Source organism: Myotis nattereri (assembly GCF_964212035.1).
Source record: "Myotis nattereri genome assembly, chromosome: 9".
In the NCBI taxonomy this organism is placed as follows: domain Eukaryota; kingdom Metazoa; phylum Chordata; class Mammalia; order Chiroptera; family Vespertilionidae; genus Myotis; species Myotis nattereri.
The window spans coordinates 3,379,640-3,397,712 of record NC_138084.1 but is presented as its reverse complement, the minus strand read 5'-3'; the positions used below and the strand labels follow the sequence as shown (position 1 = coordinate 3,397,712).

Here is an 18,073-nt window from a genome sequence, read left to right as displayed (position 1 = left end):
CTCGTTCCCTCCCCTTTTGTACTCTCGGTCGCCAGGGGTTTGTTGAGGGGAGCCTGGATGGCATGGGGGCCCAGCAGCCTTTCCTGATCCACCCCCTTCCCTTCCAGGCTCCATGCCGGGCCCTCCCTGCCTCCTGTGGCTGCTCCTGGCGGTCGCCTTCTCCGGGGTTCCCAGGGCGCAGCCCTTGGCCCCCCAAGACTTTGGCGAGGAGGAGGAAGAGGAGGCCCCGCGGCCACCGGGGCCGGCCGTCCTCTGTGACTACGACCGCTGCCGCCACCTGCAGGTCCCGTGCAAAGAGCTGCAGAGCGCGGGCCCCGCCGCCTGCCTGTGCCCCGGGCTGTCCAGCCCCGCGCAGCCGCCCGCGCCGCCGCGCCTGGGGGACGTGCACGTGGTGGCCGAGGACGGCAGCGCCGAGGTGCGCTGGTGCGCCCCCGCCTCCCCGGTCCACCGCTACTGGCTGCTGCTGTGGGAGGGCGGCGGGCCCCCCCAGAAGAGCGGCCCCTTCAACGCCACGGTCCGCCGAGCGGAACTGAAGGGGCTGGAGCCCGGGGGCGCTTATGTCGTGTGCGTGGTGGCGGCTAACGCGGCGGGAGAGAGCAGCGCGCCCGGGCCCGGGGCGGGCGGCCAGGCCTCCGCGGCCTCCGCGGGCTCCGCGGGCGGCCCTGCCTTGGGGCCGTGCGGCCGGGTGGTCGTGCCCCCGCGGCCCCAGAGCCTGGTCCACGCGGCCGTGGGCGTGGGCGCGGCGCTGGCCCTGCTGAGCTGCGGCGCCCTGGTCTGGCACTTCTGCCTGCGCCAGCGCTGCGGCTGCCCCCGCGCCCCCCAGGCGGGCATCGCGCCCCCGCGGAGCCCCCGCCCGGCCAGCTGAGCCCGCGCTCCCCGAAGAGGTGCGGGGGCCCCGGAGCCCGCAACCCCAGAGCTCCTGCGGGCCCCAGACTGTCTCTTCTGGCTGAAGCTGGGGAAGAGGTAGAAGAGAGGGTCCTTTCCTAAAGGATCAGATGGTAAATAACTGGTTTTGCGGTTCCGGAGGATAAAAGAAGATATTATGTAGGTCCTCATATCACCATGCAACCATTTATAAACATGTACAAACCATTCTTAGCTCATGGGCCTTACCCATCAGGCCGGGGCACATCTGGCCTCGTTGGCGTTGCTTGGCAACCCCTGCCATGCACCCTGGAAGGGCTCAGAGAATCAGCTGCTGCGGGGTGGAAGTTTGGGGCCGCAGACCACATCTCCTTCTGCCTTCTGTTTAGCTTGCGCACACCTGACTTAATCCACTTGCGTCTCAGGTGGGGAAGGGGGTGGGGGGATGGGGACAGCCCATGCTGCTGTCTGGGCCGAGCTTGCCAGTTAAAAATAGTAACAAGTAATAATATAATACCAAGGGCTTTCCCCTTTCCCCAACTTGTTTCTTGTGTACCCTCTGTAACAACATTAAAGGAAAACATTTCATTTTCATAATCCTTTTCAACTCCCTATCCACACACCTGTTCTTCAGAGTAATATGCATAATTTTGAATTTATTTCTAAGTGAATTAGATGTAGAAAAGTCTTATCTTGCTAAAGAGTATAATCCTCACTTACTAGTATATTGATCTTACTTTTTTTCCCCCCAGAAGCCAGAAGTGGGATTTGAAGGTCTTATAACATTTTTTAAAAATTATGAAAGTAACACATACAAATTTTACGTAATACTGGAGAGTATAAAGTGAAAGTTCCCCTCCTCCTCAAAACACTATTGCTTGTAGCAGAGGTCTTTACGTAATACAATTATTTTCTCTTTTTTAATTTTTATAAAGCTACTTATTTTTTAAAAAATATATTTTATTGATTTTTTACAGAGAGGAAGGGAGAGGGATAGAGAGTTAGAAACATCGATGAGAGAGAAACATCGATCAGCTGCCTCCTGCACACCCCCTACTAGGGATGTGCCCGCAACCAAGGTACATGCTCTTGACCGGAATCGAACCCCGGACCCTTCAGTCCACAGGCCGATGCTCTATCCACTGAGCCAAACCGGTTAGGGCGCTACTTATTTTTTAATTGATTTGAGAGAGAGAGAGAGAGAGAGAGAGAGAGAGAGAGAGAGGAGAGGGAGAGAGAGAGTTTAACATTGATGAGAAACATTGGTCCGCTGGAGCCCGCAACCCAGGCGTGTGCCTTGACCGGGATTCTAACTGGTGACCTCTTAGTGCATTGAACACTCAGTCAACTCAGCCACACCTGACAGGACTTTTTAAAAATTGATTTGAGGAAGGGAGAGGGAGAGAGATAGAAACATCAGTGATGAGAGAGAGTTACTGATCAGCTGCCTCCTGCAGGCCTCCAGCAACCTGGGCATATGCTCTTGAGTGGAATCAAACCTAGGACCCTTCAGTCTGCAGGCTGACACTCTATCCACTGAGCCAGACCAGTGGCCACTTATCACTCTTCAGTGCCTTTTTTGCTTATTGCATCCTCAATACTTATCTATATCTATGTCTGTCTATCTATCTATCTATCTATCTATCTATCTATCTATAGGCTAATATGCAAAGTGTCCCCTTGGCAGTTCAACTGAGAGACTGGTTGTTCGATTGCTCGCTGTGACATGCACTGACCACCAGGGGGGGCGCGTTATGAGGGAAGGCCCAGGCCGGCAGCTGGAAGGCCCCAATCGGCCCTGATCACTCGCCAGGCCTAGGGACCTTACCTGTGCACAAAGTTTGTGCACTGGGCCTCTAGTTTACAAATAATAAGGGCCAACTGTTTAATTATCAAAGACATGTTTACACAATACAGTATACAGATGCTGTGTTGTGGAATTGCACAGCTGAAACCTGTATACTTTTGTTAGTGTCACCCCCATAAATTCAATAAAAAGTGGGGGGAAGACATGCTTTGCATGCATTCTCAATCTTTGCGATCATTACAAGAGATGGTATTACCTTTTTACAGATGAGAAAGTTGAGGTTCTAAATGGTTTGAAGCTACATGTAGTGAGTTGAGTTAGGATTTGGGCTCAATGGTACCTATATCCTACGGATTGTTGTGATGATTAAATATGCATTAATCATCTAAAAGTCTCTAGTGCATATATTATCAATTCAACTTATTGTTACTCTGCCTCCTAAAATAGCCTAGGGCTAAGTAATCCACAAGGACTACCCAGCAGGGGTATAAATGCGTAATGGGGTAATTATTGGAGCTGGGAGGTGGAGTTGGGATGGACCAAGCAGGCTTCCCTTAGAAAGCAAACCCAGGGAGCATTTGAAATTTTGCATCATGTCATCAGTTTGGCTCAAATAAAATCACAAAAACTCAAGTAAATAAATGGTAAAAGCAAACCCAGAGTCCAGTCCAAAGAACCGACTGGGAGTTGACCAAGCCCATAAGAGGCAGGACCTTCCAGGCAGAGGGATTGTAGTGCAAAGACCCAGGGGAGAGAGAGGGTTTGTTTTGCAATAAGCACAAGTTACCCCTCAGCCAGTGGGAAACCCAACTGCGAACTACTCACATTTACACAATACAGGCTGGCCGTGCACCTAAGATAGGGCTATTGTTAGCCCCACCTTACAGATGGAACTGGAACAAAAACGGGCTGGCAGGAGGGAGCCAGACTACATTTCCTCCTAAGCCAGCGATCCCCAACCTTTTTCATCTCATGGCACACATGAACTAATTACTAGAATTCTGCAGCACACCAAAAAGTATGTTTTGCAGATCTGACCCCCCCCCCCAATATAATTTTGATTCATTCACACTGGACGCTCTTGTTGTGTTGGCTGTTGTCATTTTTTAATTTGACAACCTAAGGGAAAGCGGTCAGTGCCCCGGACTGGCCAGGTTGTGTACGCTTTAAAAATTCCTGGGGCACACCGGTGTGATGAAGATCGCTGTCCTAAGGGGCTGGCAAGTCGTGGAGTTTTAGGCAGGTGGGCGATGACAGGGTAAGATACTGTGTTTTGCAAAGATCCCGGTGGCAGTCGGGCGGAGGCCGGCTCCATTGCCCGGAGAGACGAGGACAGACGAGCGGGTCAGAGTGTGCAGTGGCCAGGGCCCCGCGGGAAGAGCGCCAACCACCTCCCAACCGGCCGCCCAAGGGACCACATCGCCAGCCCCTGCAGGTCCGCCCACGGTGTCGGGGCCGCACCCGCTTCCCCACCGGGGTCAGGCCCCGGGGTTTGTTCAGAAGCCTCGTCTCTCTCCGGAACTCTCGCGAGATGTCCCCCGCGCCGCCCCGGCGGAAGCGTCAGGCTTGTGCTTTCTGACTCTCGGCGGCCCCCGTCCACGTCCGCCGCCACGTGACCAAACAGATCCGGGCACTTCCACTTCTCCTCCGCTTTCTTCTCGGCAGTGTCCGCGGCGGGTCCAGAGTCGGGTGAGCGAGCGAACGCCTGGCCGGGGCCGTCCGGGGGGGACGGGCTGGCCCGCGGGCCGGGAGCGCCCCTCACGGACCCCCGCCCTCCCCTTTCGTCCCCCCAGGTCCCCGCGGAGGCGGCGTTGGCGGCGTCATGGCGGAGCTGACGGCTCTGGAGAGTCTCATCGAGATGGGCTTCCCCAGGGGACGCGCGTAAGGGAGCCCCTCTAGCCCCGGCCCGCGGGGCTCGCGGGCGTGTCCGCCTCCCCCCGCCCGGCCTCAGGCTCCGCGCCCCGGCCTGACCGTCGCCATGGCCCGCGGGCGCTATCACGGTGTTTCTGCCCCCAGGGAGAAGGCTCTGGCCCTCACAGGGAACCAGGGCATCGAGGCCGCGATGGACTGGTGAGCGCCCACCCCGGGGCGGGGACGGGGGCGGGGCGGGCAGCCTCGGGTCGCCCTCCCTGCCGACTCTCTCCGCCAGGCTCATGGAGCACGAAGACGACCCCGATGTGGACGAGCCGCTGCCGACCCCCCTCGGACATGTCCTGGGACGGGAACCCACCTCCTCGGAGCAGGGTGGCCCCGAAGGTCCTGACCGAGGGGCGCGGTGTGGCTGTGGAGGGGCCCGAGGAGATGCCGGGGGTGACGCCGATGGCTTGTTTGCAGGGCCCGGGTCCCCCGCGGAAGAAGGGAAACTCGTTCTGAGCGAAGAGGAGAGGCAGGAGCAGACGAAGAGGCACGTAGGCGGCAGGCCCTGCGCGGTGGCGGGTCACCGTGTGCCTCTCCGGGCGCAGTCCGATCAGTGTCTCCCCCTGGCCACATCCCCTGCCCTCTCGGCGCGTCCCTGTTGTGCTGGGACACATGTCCCCGGGCTTGTGCTTCCCGAGCCCCTTGTTATCAGCCCACCCCTCCTCTCCACGGTCATTTCCCTGGAGCTTTGCTGTTTGCATACAGGATGCTGGAGCTGGTGGCCCAGAAACAGCGGGAGCGCGAAGAGAGGGAGGAGCGGGAGGCGCTGGAACGGGAGCGGCAGCGCCGGAGACAAGGGCAGGAGCTGTCCGCGGCCAGGCAGCGGCTGCAGGAAGACGAGATGCGCCGGGCGGCGGAGGAGCGCAGGAAGGAGAAGGCCGAGGAGTTAGCAGCCAGGTGGGGCGCCGGTCAGAGCTGAGGAAGGAATCAATATTTGCTTTGTCAGGGCCTGACCTGCTTTCTTCCTGTCCGCGTTCCAGGCAGAGAGTCCGAGAAAAGATTGAAAGAGACAAAGCAGAGAGAGCCAAGAAGGTAGGCGGTTGGGAAGACGCAGGAATGAAGTGGATGAGGCTAATGAGCCCCATTTTCTGCTTCGGAGGGCAAGGCTGGGCTCAGTGTGTCTCCTGCGGGCAGGCGGGCGCCTGATGGCTCTTGCTTTGTCCTGCAGTATGGAGGCAGTGTGAGTTCTCAGCCGTCCGCACCCACCGAGCCGGGTTCCGTTCCCTCCTCTCCCAGCCAGGAGCCTCCCAGCAAGCGGGAGTATGACCAGTGCCGCATCCAGGTACTGATTCTCATTCTTCTTGCTCCAGGACCCCTGTGTTGGCCTGTCAAGCCCCTAGCCCAGAGCTTTGTTTGTTAATCCTCACCCAGGATTTTTCCATTGATTTTTAGAGAGAGTGGAGGGCAAGAGACACAGAGAGAGACATCAATGTGAGAGAGAGACATCAGTGTGAGTGAGAGACATCAGTGTGAGAGAGACATCAGTGTGAGAGAGACATCAGTGTGAGAGACATCAGTGTGAGAGAGACATCAGTGTGAGAGAGACATCAGTGAGAGACATCAGTGTGAGAGAGACATCAGTGTGAGAGACATCAGTGTGAGAGACATCAGTGTGAGAGACATCAGTGAGAGAGACATCAGTGTGAGAGAGACATCAGTGTGAGAGAGACATCAGTGTGAGAGACATCAGTGTGAGAGACATCAGTGAGAGAGACATCAGTGTGAGAGAGACATCAGTGTGAGAGAGACATCAGTGTGAGAGAGAGACATCAATTGGTTGCCTCTTGCAGGAGCCCCGACCAGGGCCAGGGATCGAGCCTGCAACCAAGGTGCGTGCCCTTGACCAGAATCGAACCCGGGCCCCCTCAGTCCGAGGGTCGGAGCTCTGTCCATTGAGCCAAATAAGCTAGGGCCCAGAGCTTTTTTCAGTTATGTTTCCTTTGCCAAACTTCTCCCTTCTTTGTAAATGACTTTTGAAATCCTACCTTCTCTCCTCTTAGGAATAGTATCAAATTTCACTTGCCCAGTCTTCTTTAAATCCATACCTCCCTCTTACTCAGCAGTTACCTCTTACCTTGTTCATGCTTCCATTGGCTGTATTACACAGCTGTTGGCAAAGCTGACATTTATTCATTTATCTGTCATGGTGTTTTTCCAGGTAGTTTTGTGGACTCTTAAGTTGTGAGGGAGCAAGGAGTCTGTCTCTCTCTTCACTGTTTAGTCAAGCAGAACCGAAGTGATTGTTCATTAGGTGCTTGCAGTAGCAATGATGCTGGTTCCATCTGAGAGGAAGGAGGAGCCAGCTTTGCTCTTCTTTGCCTTGCTGGGTCCCTCCCTGTTTTGACACTCACCGTGTTGCGGCTTTCACCTGCCCTCCAGGTCCGGCTGCCAGATGGGACCTCGCTGACCCAGACGTTCCGGGCCCGGGAACAGCTGGCAGCTGTCCGGCTCTACGTGGAGCTCCACCGTGGGGAGGAGCCGGGCGGGGACCAGGACCCTGTGCAGCTGCTCAGTGGCTTCCCCCGGCGGGCCTTCTCGGAGGCTGACATGGAGCGGCCTCTGCAGGAGCTGGGTATGACGTGGGACCTGGAGCAGGACGTGGGTTGATAGGGACATGGCTGAGAGGGAAGGGCTGCAAAGGACTTGGTGGAGGTGTGAGGCCAGGAATTTGGGAGACAGAACGTAGGTATGTGTGGCTTAAATCTGCTTTCTTCCTTCATCTTCAGGACTTGTGCCTTCTGCTGTCCTCATTGTGGCCAAGAAATGTCCCAGCTGAGAGGCCTTATCCCACCTCCTGTCTGACCTCTTCAACTTTGATAAAGCACTGACATCTCTTTCCTAATAAATAGCCCCTGAGTTCTCTTATGTGCCCGACTCCTTCCTGAGTGACTGGGAGGGACTAAACCAGGGGTCCTCAAACTACAGCCCGCGGGCCACATGCAAATACAAATATTGTATTTGTTCCCATTTTGTTTTTTTACTTCAAAATAAGATATGTGCAGTGTGCATAGGAATTTGTTCATAGTTTTTTTTTAAACTATAGTCCGGCCCTCCAACGGCCTGAGGGACAGTGAACTGGCCCCCTGGACTAAACAGACAGAGGAAGACTAAAGGGAATGAATGCTTTCAGAACAGATGCCATTCATCTTACATTTCCAACAGAGACTTGTTTCTGATCTCGGTCTGATTAGTTGCTGGGAAAGTTGAGGAGAGAGATGCTTGGGGGTGGAGAGTACAGTGGATATGGCACCTTTTGCTCCTATGGGTAAGATGGTGCGTAAGCTTGGATTCCTTACTGGCTGTGTGCCTTGGTTTACTTCTTTAGTGAAATAGGGATGATAGTACATGTCAGTTGGAGTTGTTGTGGGGGTTACATGTCAATAAAAGGTGCTTTATCACAGTATCTGGCACCAAATAAGTCCCAGTAATTACTAGCTACTAAAAGGGTAATTTTTTATGCGGCCATTCCTAAACATTGAGGAACATTAGTGACCTTAAAAGCATTTACAAGTATTAACTGAGATATGAAGGTACTGTTACCACCTAGGAGTAGGTACAATTAGCTCATTTTAGAGACTCGGACACTAAAGCACGTAACTTGCCCAACCTGACACAGAACTCTAGGTGCCAAGCACCTTTATGGGAACCTGCCTCACAGCCACTCATCACCTGACCTAGTGTCCCCGAACAGCTGCTGCCTTCCCCTCAATCCCAGGCTGGGAAAGGTCATAGGTGACATGTATTCAGCTTATGACTTCACCGCCCAGCAGTTGAAAACAGCAGCAATGCTCGTATCTGGGTTTATACCTCCGCGTATTAGTGTTCTGGCTAAACTTACGTAATGAAAGCAGCCTTTTTTCTCGTGGACGAAAGGGGAGCCAAGCAATGGACTTGGCGGGGGGGCTGCAGCCTCACTGACAGCTGTACCTCATCCCTTCAGCGGCGCTTCCAGTGGATCCTACGACTGGACTCACAGGCTGAAAACTACCGTGAAACCTTGAAGGAAACCCCACTATTTACTGAGAGGCCGCTCTGCCAGGCCCTACACTTTCCTTTTCTACATTATTCTTATGGCAGCCCTTAAGATGATGAGCACCTTTACAGAGCAGTACTGAGGCTCAGAGGAAACGTGTAACTTGCTGGAGTTGAATCAACCCTCTGACTCAAAACACGCTTTCACTGCTCCCAGCAAACGGGCTCCCGAGGCCAATGGCCGCCGAAGCCGCCGGGCCCGTGTTCAGGGCTAAGAGCTCGGCTCCAGCCTCACGACAGGAACCGCAAGCGTCCCCTGGCAGCTCCTGCTGCACGCTTTTCCAGGGCAGTTCGACTTCAAGAATGCCGCCTGGCTACCCCCAAAGGAACACTCACACACATGAGCGGGCTCGTGCTTTCAAAGCGCGATCGCTGTGCCTATTGGGCTTCGGCCGCACATGGGAAGCGGGGCGCTGGGTGCTGCGGCCATCCCAGCCCACAGAACCGACCCCACAACGGAGACATTTACAGGCGTCACAGCTCAGGGCTCACTTTCCGGATGGAGGAACTGATTTACTGGTTCCTTCAGTTCCCCACATCGATGGCGCCGGCCCGCGAGGACATGAACGCGCACTCAGTGCAGGGTTTGGGGGGGGGGGGGTGCTCACCCGGCGGCAGCTCCCCGAGCCAGGGCTCCCCGCCAGGTCCCTGCAAGGCCGCCTCCTCCGCCTGTGCCGGAGCGGAGCTCCCAGCGCCCACGGGTGCAGGTCCCGGCTCACGCTGACTTCCCGCCGCCGCCGCCGCTCAGCCAGTTCTTCCTCCAGGTCACGTTCTCCTGCGTGACAGCTGCCTCCTGCAGAGCGGCCATCACTAACTGCTTGGTCCTGGCCGCCTCTTCCTGGCTCCGTAAGTCCTGCCCCGGCATCTCCTGCGGGAGAGAGGTTCGCAGTTCCGGCCCCCAGCGCGGGGGTGACTCCGCCTGCCCGCCCACCCCACCTCGGATTTCCCACGGCTCCCACCTTCAGCATCGCCTGAACCCGCTCCTCTCCCGGGGTCACGAGGACAAAGAGCGCGGAGCCCACGCCAGCCCACGCCCCCAGCACCGCGACTGAGATAAGCGCTTTGCGCAAGAAGCCCATCGCCCACCGCACGCGCAGCGAGGCGCCTGCGCGGTCTCCCGCAGCCTAGAGAGGCCGGCGCCGCGTCTCACCGGCTCCTGCGCGGGCTAGAGCGCCCCACAGCGGACACCATAGAAAAGGGCCGGCTAGAGAGGACCCGATCGCGAAAGGTGTCGCGTCTGGGGCGCCGGAGACTAAAGCGTGGGTGTGGCCGGGAAGCGGGAGCGCGTCGGGAAGGCTGAGCGTGTCCGGAAGGCGCTGACCCCGCAGGCGGAACGCGGGAGTTGGGAGTGAGATGAACTAAAGGCTGCTCCGTGTTTGCGTCCTGATGGAGATGGAACCCGCCACCTGGGCTATCGGAGGACGCCCGAACCCACCGAGCCACCGGCCACAGTGCGTCTCCATGGTTGCCGCGGCTTTTACAGCTAACAACCCAGTTCCTGAGTTTCCTGATCAAGAGAAGGCTAGAGCAGGAGAGAGGCTAGGCTTTAAAGGTTTTTCAAGCACACTTGTTAAATTTTTCATCATGTTATATACTCTTGGGACATATTTATTAAATCATGAAAACTCTAGATTTCGTGTAGCATACCCAAATTCCAATTTGGAGAAGAAAACACCTCTTAGTTGTGTCTGGACAAAATCATTTAAGTTCTTTGTGCCCTAGTGTCTGTATCGGGAAAGGGGCTAATAACTATGCCATAGTCTCAGGAGAATTAAATCCGTTTACACATAAAGGGTTTATAACAGTTCCTGGAAAATAGTCAACACCACATGAATATCCACTTAAAAGATACAAGGAAATATGTCAACTTGGGCAACCCAGTTGGCCAAGGAATCAGGAAGTTCCAAGTTCATCAAGGTTCTTCACTCACAGGGCTGTACTCCAGATTCCCTTGGCGCTGTCCCCCCTGCCTTTCCCAGCGTCACCAGGGAAAGGGAGTGCGTGGAAATAAAGCTCTTATCCTAGTCTCGGGATGTCTTCCTCCCCTGGAAGGCCCATCCTGCGCTCCTCAGATGTAATTAAGGAGCCAGGCTCCAAAGAAGATCAAGGAGCAGCCTGTGGGGTGTACTGGGCAGGGGTTCAGAACTCTACTGAGCTCAACCACCCTGCACTCCAAAAACCAGCAGCCATGGCCTGTGCCAGGGAGCAGCGAGGATGGGCCTTGGCCTGCAGATAGCCCAGGCTCCTTCCAGCATCTAGAAAATCCGCAGCTGACCAACCCTCCCTGGAAGGAAAGAGAAGAAACTGACAGCGTTGCAGGTCATCAGGATGTGCAGGTTAGTACTTCGCCGCCGTGTCCTGCTGCTGGCTCATCCTCTGAGTGAGCCCAAGACCCCTGCTGTCCCCGTGCAGGCTGTCTCTCAAAAGACCCAGCTGCCCTCCATTGTGGTAGAAGCTGCTGAGGTAAGTGGAGGGCCGGGAGCTCCGGTGGCCACATGAGGAGCTGCTGTTGCTCACGGATGAGGAAGGGGCCCAGGTCTTCTTCCAGGAGCGAAGTGAAGAGCCAGGTGAGGGAGGTGGCAGGTGCAATGGAGCCCTTGGGACCCGGCGTTCTGGACAGGACTCAGTTGTCCCCCTGGCATTCAGTGCCGGGCACACAGGTGTTCAGTACATGTAGTGAAGAAAAATGTTGACGTGGGAGGAAAAGGTCAAGGTGGTTGCTGTACCTGATGAACGTTAGAGAGCAGTTCTGATGTCAGCTGGGTCATGCCTTTTAATGTTTTTTTTTTAAAAAAAATATGTTTTATTGATTTTTTACAGAGAGGAAGGGAGAGAGATAGAGAGGTAGAAACATCGATGAGAGAGAAATATCGATCAGCTGCCTCCTGCACACCTCCTACTGGGGATGTGCCCACAATCAAAGTGCATGCCCTTGACTGGAATCAAACCCGGGACCCTTCAGTCCACAGGCCGACGCTCTATCCATAGAGCCAAACTGGTTACGGCAATGTTTTCTTAATATATATTTTTATTGATTTAGACACCTCCTACTGGGGATGTGCCCACAAAGTGCATGCCCTTGACTGGAATCAAACCCGGGACCCTTCAGTCCACAGGCCGACGCTCTATACATAGAGCCAAACCTGTTACGGCAATGTTTTCTTAATATATATTTTTATTGATTTCAGAGGGGAAGGGAGAGGAAGAGAGACAGAAACATCAATGAGGGAGAATCACTGATTGGCTGCCTCCTGCACACCCCCCACACAGGGAATCAAGCCCGAAACCTGGGCATGTGCCCTGACTGGGAATTGAACCATGACCTCCTGGTTCATAGGTTGACGCTCAACCACTGAGCCACACTGGGCTTAATATGTACTTTTAAAAAAATATTTTTATTGATTTCAGAGAGGGAGAGAGATAGGAACATCAATGATGAGAATCATTGATTGGCTGCCTCCTGCATGCCCCACACTGGGGATCAAGCTCGCAACCCTGGCATGTGCCCTTGGCTGGAATCGAACCCGGGACCCCTCAGTCTGAAGGCAGAGGCTCCATCCACTGAGCCAAACTGGCTAAGGCTTAATATGTACTTTAAAAAAAATATTTACAGTTTGCTGGGGGGGGGGGGGGGGGGGAGAAAAGATAATAAAATATCCCCAAATCTGACTGCCCAGTGAGACGTAACATTTGGCAAGTCTTCTCTTGCAGATTTCTCCCATCTGTATACTGTTACAGGAACTTTTTTGGGGGAGCGTTTACTATATGCTAGGCACTGTGCCAAACACTTTTATGTCATGATTTTTCAGAACCCAAGGAGGGAGATCCTTTCCCCTCATGAAGAAACTAAGGCTGTGAAATGAGGCTCTTCATTTTTCATAAACAAAAATCACACTCATGTGTTTTTTAGTAAAAATCAAAACATTTGACCTGAAGTGAAAAAAGATCACAGGTTCATTTGTTTTTAAGGTCAACATATCAGGACATTTCTCACTGCTAATGGGCTCTTAGCTCCCCTCCCCCAACCCAGACTGGACATTTAGCCCCCGGACCCCAGATCTCTCATGACAACCTTTAATTCAGAACTCAGCTTGGGGCAGGAACAGGGAGAGCAAGATGCCTGCTGGGTTCCGGAGGACAGTGTACCAGGAAGCTCCCAATCCCAGTCCTCTCTGGGATCCAACAGGCTTCGAGTCTGCAGAAGCCACCATCTCCGGCCGCCCAGGAGCTGAGGGTACTGTTTGTTCTCTCAACATTTCACCTAGGTTTGTCTATGGAGCCCTTCTGCCCGTTCTTTCACAATCTTCCCTTCTACAGGTGAGAAAAATGAGCTTAGAGCAGTGGGCGGCAAACTCATTAGTCAACAGAGCCAAATATCAACAGTACGATTGAAATGTCTTTTGAGAGCCAAATTTTTTAAACTTAAAACTATATAGGTAGGTACATTGTTATTAACTTAATTAGGGTCCTCCTAAGGAAGAGCCACACTCAAGGGGCCAAAAAGCCGCATGTGGCTTGCAAGCTTGCCAACCACCAGCTTAGAGGTTAGGCCACCGGGTCACACATCAGTCTATGCTGGCATTTGGATAAAGAATTCTTTTTTTTTTTTTTAATATATTTTATTGATTTTCTACAGAGAGGAAGGGGGAGAGAGAGAGCCAGAAACATCGATGAGAGAGAAACATCGATCAGCTGCCTCCTGCACATCTCCCACTGGGGATGTGCCTGCAACCCAGGTACATGCCCTTGACCGGAATCGAACCTGGGACCCCTCAGTCCGCAAGCTGACGCTCTATCCACTGAGCCAAACCGGCCTCGGCAGGATAAAGAATTCTTATCTGCGGCTTTTAGAAGTTCCTGTTAGTTGGAAGTGGGGAATAATCCACTTATATCTTCTCTATGGGCCTGGTTCTGCTAAATGTTTCAGCTATCAATGTATGCAATACCCATAAATCCAGGTATTATTCCTACCTTGCTGGTGAGAAAACAGGCAGTCAATGCTGTGTGCACCTAGTTAGTAACCATGGAAGCCAGGACTAAAACCCTCATTCTCCAGCCATCTTGCAAAGGCAAAGAAAGCTCTCTCCATCTCTCCTCCCCCAGCAAAAACCCTAGGGTCAAGTCTGTCTTTAACGAGAGCCTTGAACCAGGTAAGCAAAGTAGGTGATGCCCCTGAAAGGGCCCATCTCCTGCACAGTCACACTCCACCCTGGGGATCCCTGCTCCAGGCAGGGAAGCCGCACATCAGGGTCCTCATCTGAGAACTGAATCAGGGTCCCCTGGGGGCTGAGGACCCTCAGGCATTCGGACAGCAGCTGGTAAGCCCCAGGCAGACCACCTCGGGCAACAGCATCCCAGGTGCCCTTGTCCAGCACGAGCTGGAAGGAGCCGGAAGCCACTGGCTCCAGGTTCTGGGCATCAGCCTGCATAAAGCAGAGGCGGGAGGCAGGGTGCCCAGGGCACACGGGGGGCCGGCCTTGGCCACCTTCCAGGATGTTGTTCATGTGGTCCACGGCCACGGGAGAGAAGTCCACCCCCAACACGTCCACTGGGTGTGGGCACTTGGCGTAGAGGCCCACACTCAGGCTGGAGGTCCCACAGCCCACGTCTAGCACCCGCAGTGGACGGGCAGCCTGGGCTCCCTGCAGCAGCGGCAGGAGGAGGCCCTGGGCTTCCTCGTACCCAAAGAACCAGTCGAAGGTGGGGACTCTGCCCGGCCGCGGCTGGGCGTGGAGCTTATCCCAGAGGCAGCGGTCCGCCAGGCAGCTACCGGCGAGGGAGCCTGTGGACACGAGCGGAAGGCATGTGTCACCCGAGTACCGTCAAACCACCGTCAAAACGACGCGATGGGACCTGACCCTTCAACAGCCAGACTGGACTCCGGGTCAGGAAGAAACCGCCCTGCCTCCCACCGCCCATCTTTCCTACCCGCCAAGGCGCGGCGTGTCCCCGCAGCCCGGCTGGCCACCGGGAGGGTTCGTCGCAGCAGCGCCATCCAGAAATGCTGCAATGTCGCCCGAAGTCCCCGCAGAAGCCTGAGATTCAAGAGGAGATTTGCAAAATCCGCTTCGTGCAGTAACGTGTGCAACCTAACTCTGCAGCCGCGGAAAAAAGCACTCGGACACACACCTAAAACGGTACCAACGGCCTTGGCCTTTATTGGCTGCAACGGGAAGTGGAAAAGGAGGGGATACGGCAGCTCCGGATCCTGTGGCGGCTTCAGACCTGAAACAAGAGGAGGAGGCATGAGCACCCCGGGGGGAGCCCGCGGAACTTCGGTTCCGCCCAGCTTCTCGGAGACCCGTGTCCCGGCGCTTGAGGATAGAACCGGCGGACTGGCGACCGTCGGCACCGAAGACATGACGCCGAGGGGGCCGAAGCCCTCTCCCTCTGCCTCCGTACATTACGGGGACCGGGACCGCACGCCCGAACCCCGCCAAGAAAAGGAGGGTCCGCAAGCCCAGCCCAGAACCCCCGCGCGCCCCAGAGACCCCCCCCCCCCCCAAAACAGGCAGCACTCACTCCGTAGGCGACCCGGAAAGGCGGAGGAACCCACTGAGCTCCCTTATATAGCACCAGGCCCCGCCCCCGAGCTGCGATTGGCTCTCGGAGGGCTGAGGGGCGGGGCCCGTACGGACCCAGCGTCCGGCGGAAACGCGGACCGGAAGCCGACACGGCGGCTCAGCCATGGGTGCTCCGGGCGGCAAGATCAACCGGCCGCGAACGGTGACTATATGGCGGCGCCGAGCGCGTCTCCGCGGCGTCCCGAGCCCTCTGTCCCCCCCGGATGGCCCGATGCGCCCGCGGCGCCGGGTGCGGGGAGCCCGGGCGCGGGGCGCGGCCGCCGCCTGAGCAGCGTCTTCCTCCCCCGCAGGAGCTGAAGAAGAAACTGTTCAAGCGACGGCGGGTGTTGAACCGGGAGCGGCGCCGGCAGCACCGGGTGGTCGGGGCCGTGATCGACGAAGGGCTGACCACGCGGCACCACCTCAAGAAGCGGGCGTGAGTGCCGGGCCGCTGCCGCGGGTCCTCCCCGGGTCCCGCCCCCGTGGCCGAGCCCCCGAGCCGCGGGCACTGTCCGCACCCGCACTGCGCGAGGGACGCGTCCCCTGCGTTTGCGCCTTATTTATAAGCGAAGCCTGCGGCGCACACAGGCGTGGGCCTGCCGCGCGCGGGCTGGGTTTCCCCGGGCACCGGGGCTTTTGCCTGGAAGTCTCAGGACGGCCTCGTCGGGGACAAAAGTTCCCACGCCATTCTTTCATTGAATTCTTCATTATCAGTCTTGGCAGAGTTTATAATAAGAAACGTATTTCTGCCGAAACCGGTTTGGCTCAGTGGATAGAGCGTCAGCCTGCGGACTGAAGGGTCCCAGGTTCGATTCCGGTCAGGGGCATGTGCCTGGGTTGCGGGCACGTCCCCAGTGGGAGATGTGCAGGAGGCGGCTGATCGATGTTTCTCTCTCATCGATGTTTCTAACTCTCTATCTCTCTCCCTTCCTCTCTGTAAAAACTCAATAAAAAATACATATAAAAAAAATTAAAAAAAAGAAGAAAAAAAAAAGAAACGTATTTCTTTGGCCTTTGCCCCTGGTTCCTGACACAGAGCCCCTAAAGCCTTCCGAGTGATGGGAGCGTTTTTTATTTCGTTAGGAGCCCCTTTTGAGCACCCCGAAGTTTAAGCTCATGAGTGACCGGGTGGGTCTGGTCACCAGAAAACCACAGAGGTTAGAGGACTGGAACATGAAACCTCCCCTCCCCCACCTTGGGGAATAGGGTGGCGGCGGGTGGGGTGCTGGTGATTGAACTCTGAGAAGGCTTGAGCAGCGGAGGTTTGATGAGCTTCCCGGTTGGTGAACTGATGGAGGTGCTAGAATGTAGCTCACCTGGAAAGGGCCTGGGACGCCTGGCCTCTCCCCCATACCTTACCCTATGCATCTCTTCCATCTGGCTGTTCTGAATTGTATCCTTTTATGATAAATCGGTAAATGCAAGTAAATGTTCCCCTGAGTTCTGTGAGCTCTTCTTACAAATTACGGAGTCTGAAAAAGGGGTTAGGAGAGCCCTGCTTCATAGCAGGTGGGTCAGAAGTACAGGTAGATAATGTCATTGAATTAAATTTATAGGACTTAAACCCCCCTCCCCCAATCTGATGTTAGAAGTATCTAGAATAGAGGAGAAAAATAGTTTCCCCTTACAAATTTCTACAATATATTAAAATTTAACACTTCATGTTAAGTACTTGATGTGTTGAAATTAAACTTACTACCTCAGAGCCCAGATTTTTAAATAGTTCTTTGATGTGGATCCAAAGACCTTTTTTAAAAATATTTTTTTATTGATTTCAGAGAGGGAGAGAGAGAAAGAAACATCAATGATGAGAGAGAATCATTGATTGGCTGCCTCCTGCACACCCCATTCTGGGGCTCGAGCCCGCAATCTAGGCATGTGCCCTGACCGGGAATCAAACCGTGACCTCCTAGTTCATAGGTCGATGCCCAACTACTGAGCCATGCCAGCCGAGCCAAAGACCTTTTTTTTAATAGCTAGAACCGCCTGTGTGGTTGGTTGTGTTGTTCAGGTTAACCCAGATCTTTGTCCTGCCAACCCTCAGGTCCAGTGCACGTGCCAACATTACTCTGTCTGGGAAGAAGCGCAGAAAACTCCTCCAGCAGATCCGGCTGGCCCAGAAAGAGAAAGCAGCCATGGAAGGTGAGGCTGGGCGCAGAGGCGGGGTCGGGGGCAGCCTGACTCCACTTGGGTTCTTTAATGCAGCTTCTCTCTCTGTGTTCAGTGGAAGCCCCTGCAAAGCCAGCCAGGACTAGTGGCCCACAGCCTAAGTCAAAAAAGAAGACGAAGCCCCCCCAGGATGTAGACATGGAGGACCTTGAAGCTGGGAGCTAAGTCTTACCCCTTTCATCACAAGGTTCTCACCCGGAGCCAGGCGGACTCGGGGCTTGTTCCAGAAGACTTTGGAGAAGACATTGCACCTTTTCGCTCTCCCCAGACTCCTCTTCCATAACGGCCTGGCGGCCTGCCTGGAGGGACGCGTTGAGAGGAGAGCGGAAAAGGAGGACTAGAGAGGCGGCTCCTTCGCAGGCAACTCCATCTGCAGTAAAGCCCATACTCTCGCTGAGATGTGTGTGGCTGCGCGCAGGGCTGGGGATGGGCCGTGAGAAGGGCTCTGTGAGGGGAAAGGCAGCAGTGACACAGGACCCACGGGGTGTGCTTGAGCAAAGGCATCAAGGAGCCAGCCTCCGTGACAGCCCGGCCTCTTGAGTGAGTGACACTCCAACGTTTACTTCTGAACAAAGTATAGCTTGCTGTGAGATGGCCGAGGAGGTGAGGGTCCCGAAACCAGCCCTGCCGCTGCTCTGTGTTACCGGGTGGGCAAATCGCTTCGTCATGTTTGTCGCTGCTTCCTTTGCTGGATTATATTTTTAATAAAGTGAAGACCAGA

At 55.1% G+C, this 18,073-nt stretch overlaps 5 protein-coding genes across 7 annotated transcripts; 3 read left to right on the top strand and 2 right to left on the bottom strand.

Moving 5' to 3' along the window:
* Positions 1-112: 112 nt before the first annotated feature.
* LRRN4CL (LRRN4 C-terminal like) lies at positions 113-865 on the top strand (the record flags this gene model as incomplete). The annotated part of the gene is made up of 1 exon (XM_081098423.1): positions 113-865. One exon carries the CDS (start codon positions 113-115, stop codon positions 863-865), a length of 753 nt encoding a protein of 250 aa, XP_080954549.1.
* A 2,758-nt stretch (positions 866-3,623) lies between these two features.
* Positions 3,624-7,453, top strand: UBXN1 (UBX domain protein 1). 2 transcript variants are annotated; one of them, XM_081098422.1, is made up of 10 exons: positions 3,624-4,360; positions 4,465-4,552; positions 4,688-4,741; positions 4,821-4,927; positions 5,006-5,075; positions 5,294-5,485; positions 5,569-5,620; positions 5,757-5,870; positions 6,968-7,160; positions 7,315-7,453. In XM_081098422.1, exons 2-10 carry the CDS (start codon positions 4,494-4,496, stop codon positions 7,362-7,364), a joined length of 891 nt encoding a protein of 296 aa, XP_080954548.1. In that variant the 5' UTR covers positions 3,624-4,360; positions 4,465-4,493; the 3' UTR covers positions 7,365-7,453. The 2 variants fall into 2 exon arrangements, with proteins under 2 accessions (XP_080954548.1, XP_080954547.1); XM_081098421.1 differs by having other exon boundaries at positions 4,821-5,075.
* A 1,655-nt stretch (positions 7,454-9,108) lies between these two features.
* On the bottom strand, positions 9,109-9,752 carry UQCC3 (ubiquinol-cytochrome c reductase complex assembly factor 3). Its single transcript, XM_081098420.1, has 2 exons — positions 9,580-9,752; positions 9,109-9,488 (listed from the first exon to the last, which is right to left on the bottom strand). The coding sequence occupies exons 1-2, from the start codon at positions 9,697-9,699 to the stop codon at positions 9,336-9,338; spliced, it is 273 nt and encodes a 90-aa protein (XP_080954546.1). The 5' UTR covers positions 9,700-9,752; the 3' UTR covers positions 9,109-9,335.
* Positions 9,753-13,236: 3,484 nt separating this feature from the next.
* CSKMT (citrate synthase lysine methyltransferase) lies at positions 13,237-15,093 on the bottom strand. Its single transcript, XM_081098417.1, has 3 exons — positions 14,750-15,093; positions 14,549-14,655; positions 13,237-14,402 (listed from the first exon to the last, which is right to left on the bottom strand). The coding sequence occupies exons 1-3, from the start codon at positions 15,022-15,024 to the stop codon at positions 13,750-13,752; spliced, it is 1,035 nt and encodes a 344-aa protein (XP_080954543.1). The 5' UTR covers positions 15,025-15,093; the 3' UTR covers positions 13,237-13,749.
* Positions 15,094-15,277: 184 nt separating this feature from the next.
* On the top strand, positions 15,278-18,073 carry LOC308524212 (uncharacterized protein C11orf98). Of its 2 annotated transcripts, XM_081098419.1 has the most exons (4): positions 15,278-15,346; positions 15,495-15,619; positions 17,228-17,325; positions 17,408-18,073. In XM_081098419.1, the coding sequence occupies exons 1-4, from the start codon at positions 15,308-15,310 to the stop codon at positions 17,515-17,517; spliced, it is 372 nt and encodes a 123-aa protein (XP_080954545.1). In that variant the 5' UTR covers positions 15,278-15,307; the 3' UTR covers positions 17,518-18,073. The 2 variants fall into 2 exon arrangements, with proteins under 2 accessions (XP_080954545.1, XP_080954544.1); XM_081098418.1 differs by having other exon boundaries at positions 15,309-15,619.

Bases quoted from the DNA above. Each gene is read 5' to 3' on its own strand.
- UBXN1 (XM_081098421.1), top strand. From the start codon at position 4,494: ATGGCGGAGCTGACGGCTCTGGAGAGTCTCATCGAGATGGGCTTCCCC. The intron at 4,742-4,820 runs GTGAGCGCCCAC...TCTCTCCGCCAG, and splicing joins ATCGAGGCCGCGATGGACTG to GCTCATGGAGCACGAAGACG. The intron at 5,486-5,568 runs GTGGGGCGCCGG...TCCGCGTTCCAG, and splicing joins GCCGAGGAGTTAGCAGCCAG to GCAGAGAGTCCGAGAAAAGA.
- UQCC3 (XM_081098420.1), bottom strand. From the start codon at position 9,699: ATGGGCTTCTTGCGCAAAGCGCTTATCTCAGTCGCGGTGCTGGGGGCG. The intron at 9,489-9,579 runs GTGGGAGCCGTG...TCTCTCCCGCAG, and splicing joins GGGTTCAGGCGATGCTGAAG to GAGATGCCGGGGCAGGACTT.
- CSKMT (XM_081098417.1), bottom strand. From the start codon at position 15,024: ATGTACGGAGGCAGAGGGAGAGGGCTTCGGCCCCCTCGGCGTCATGTC. The intron at 14,656-14,749 runs GTGTGTGTCCGA...CTTGAATCTCAG, and splicing joins GGCCGTTGGTACCGTTTTAG to GCTTCTGCGGGGACTTCGGG. The intron at 14,403-14,548 runs GTAGGAAAGATG...TCGTGTCCACAG, and splicing joins GACACGCCGCGCCTTGGCGG to GCTCCCTCGCCGGTAGCTGC.
- LOC308524212 (XM_081098418.1), top strand. From the start codon at position 15,408: ATGGCCCGATGCGCCCGCGGCGCCGGGTGCGGGGAGCCCGGGCGCGGG. The intron at 15,620-17,227 runs GTGAGTGCCGGG...GCCAACCCTCAG, and splicing joins CACCACCTCAAGAAGCGGGC to GTCCAGTGCACGTGCCAACA. The intron at 17,326-17,407 runs GTGAGGCTGGGC...CTCTGTGTTCAG, and splicing joins AGAGAAAGCAGCCATGGAAG to TGGAAGCCCCTGCAAAGCCA.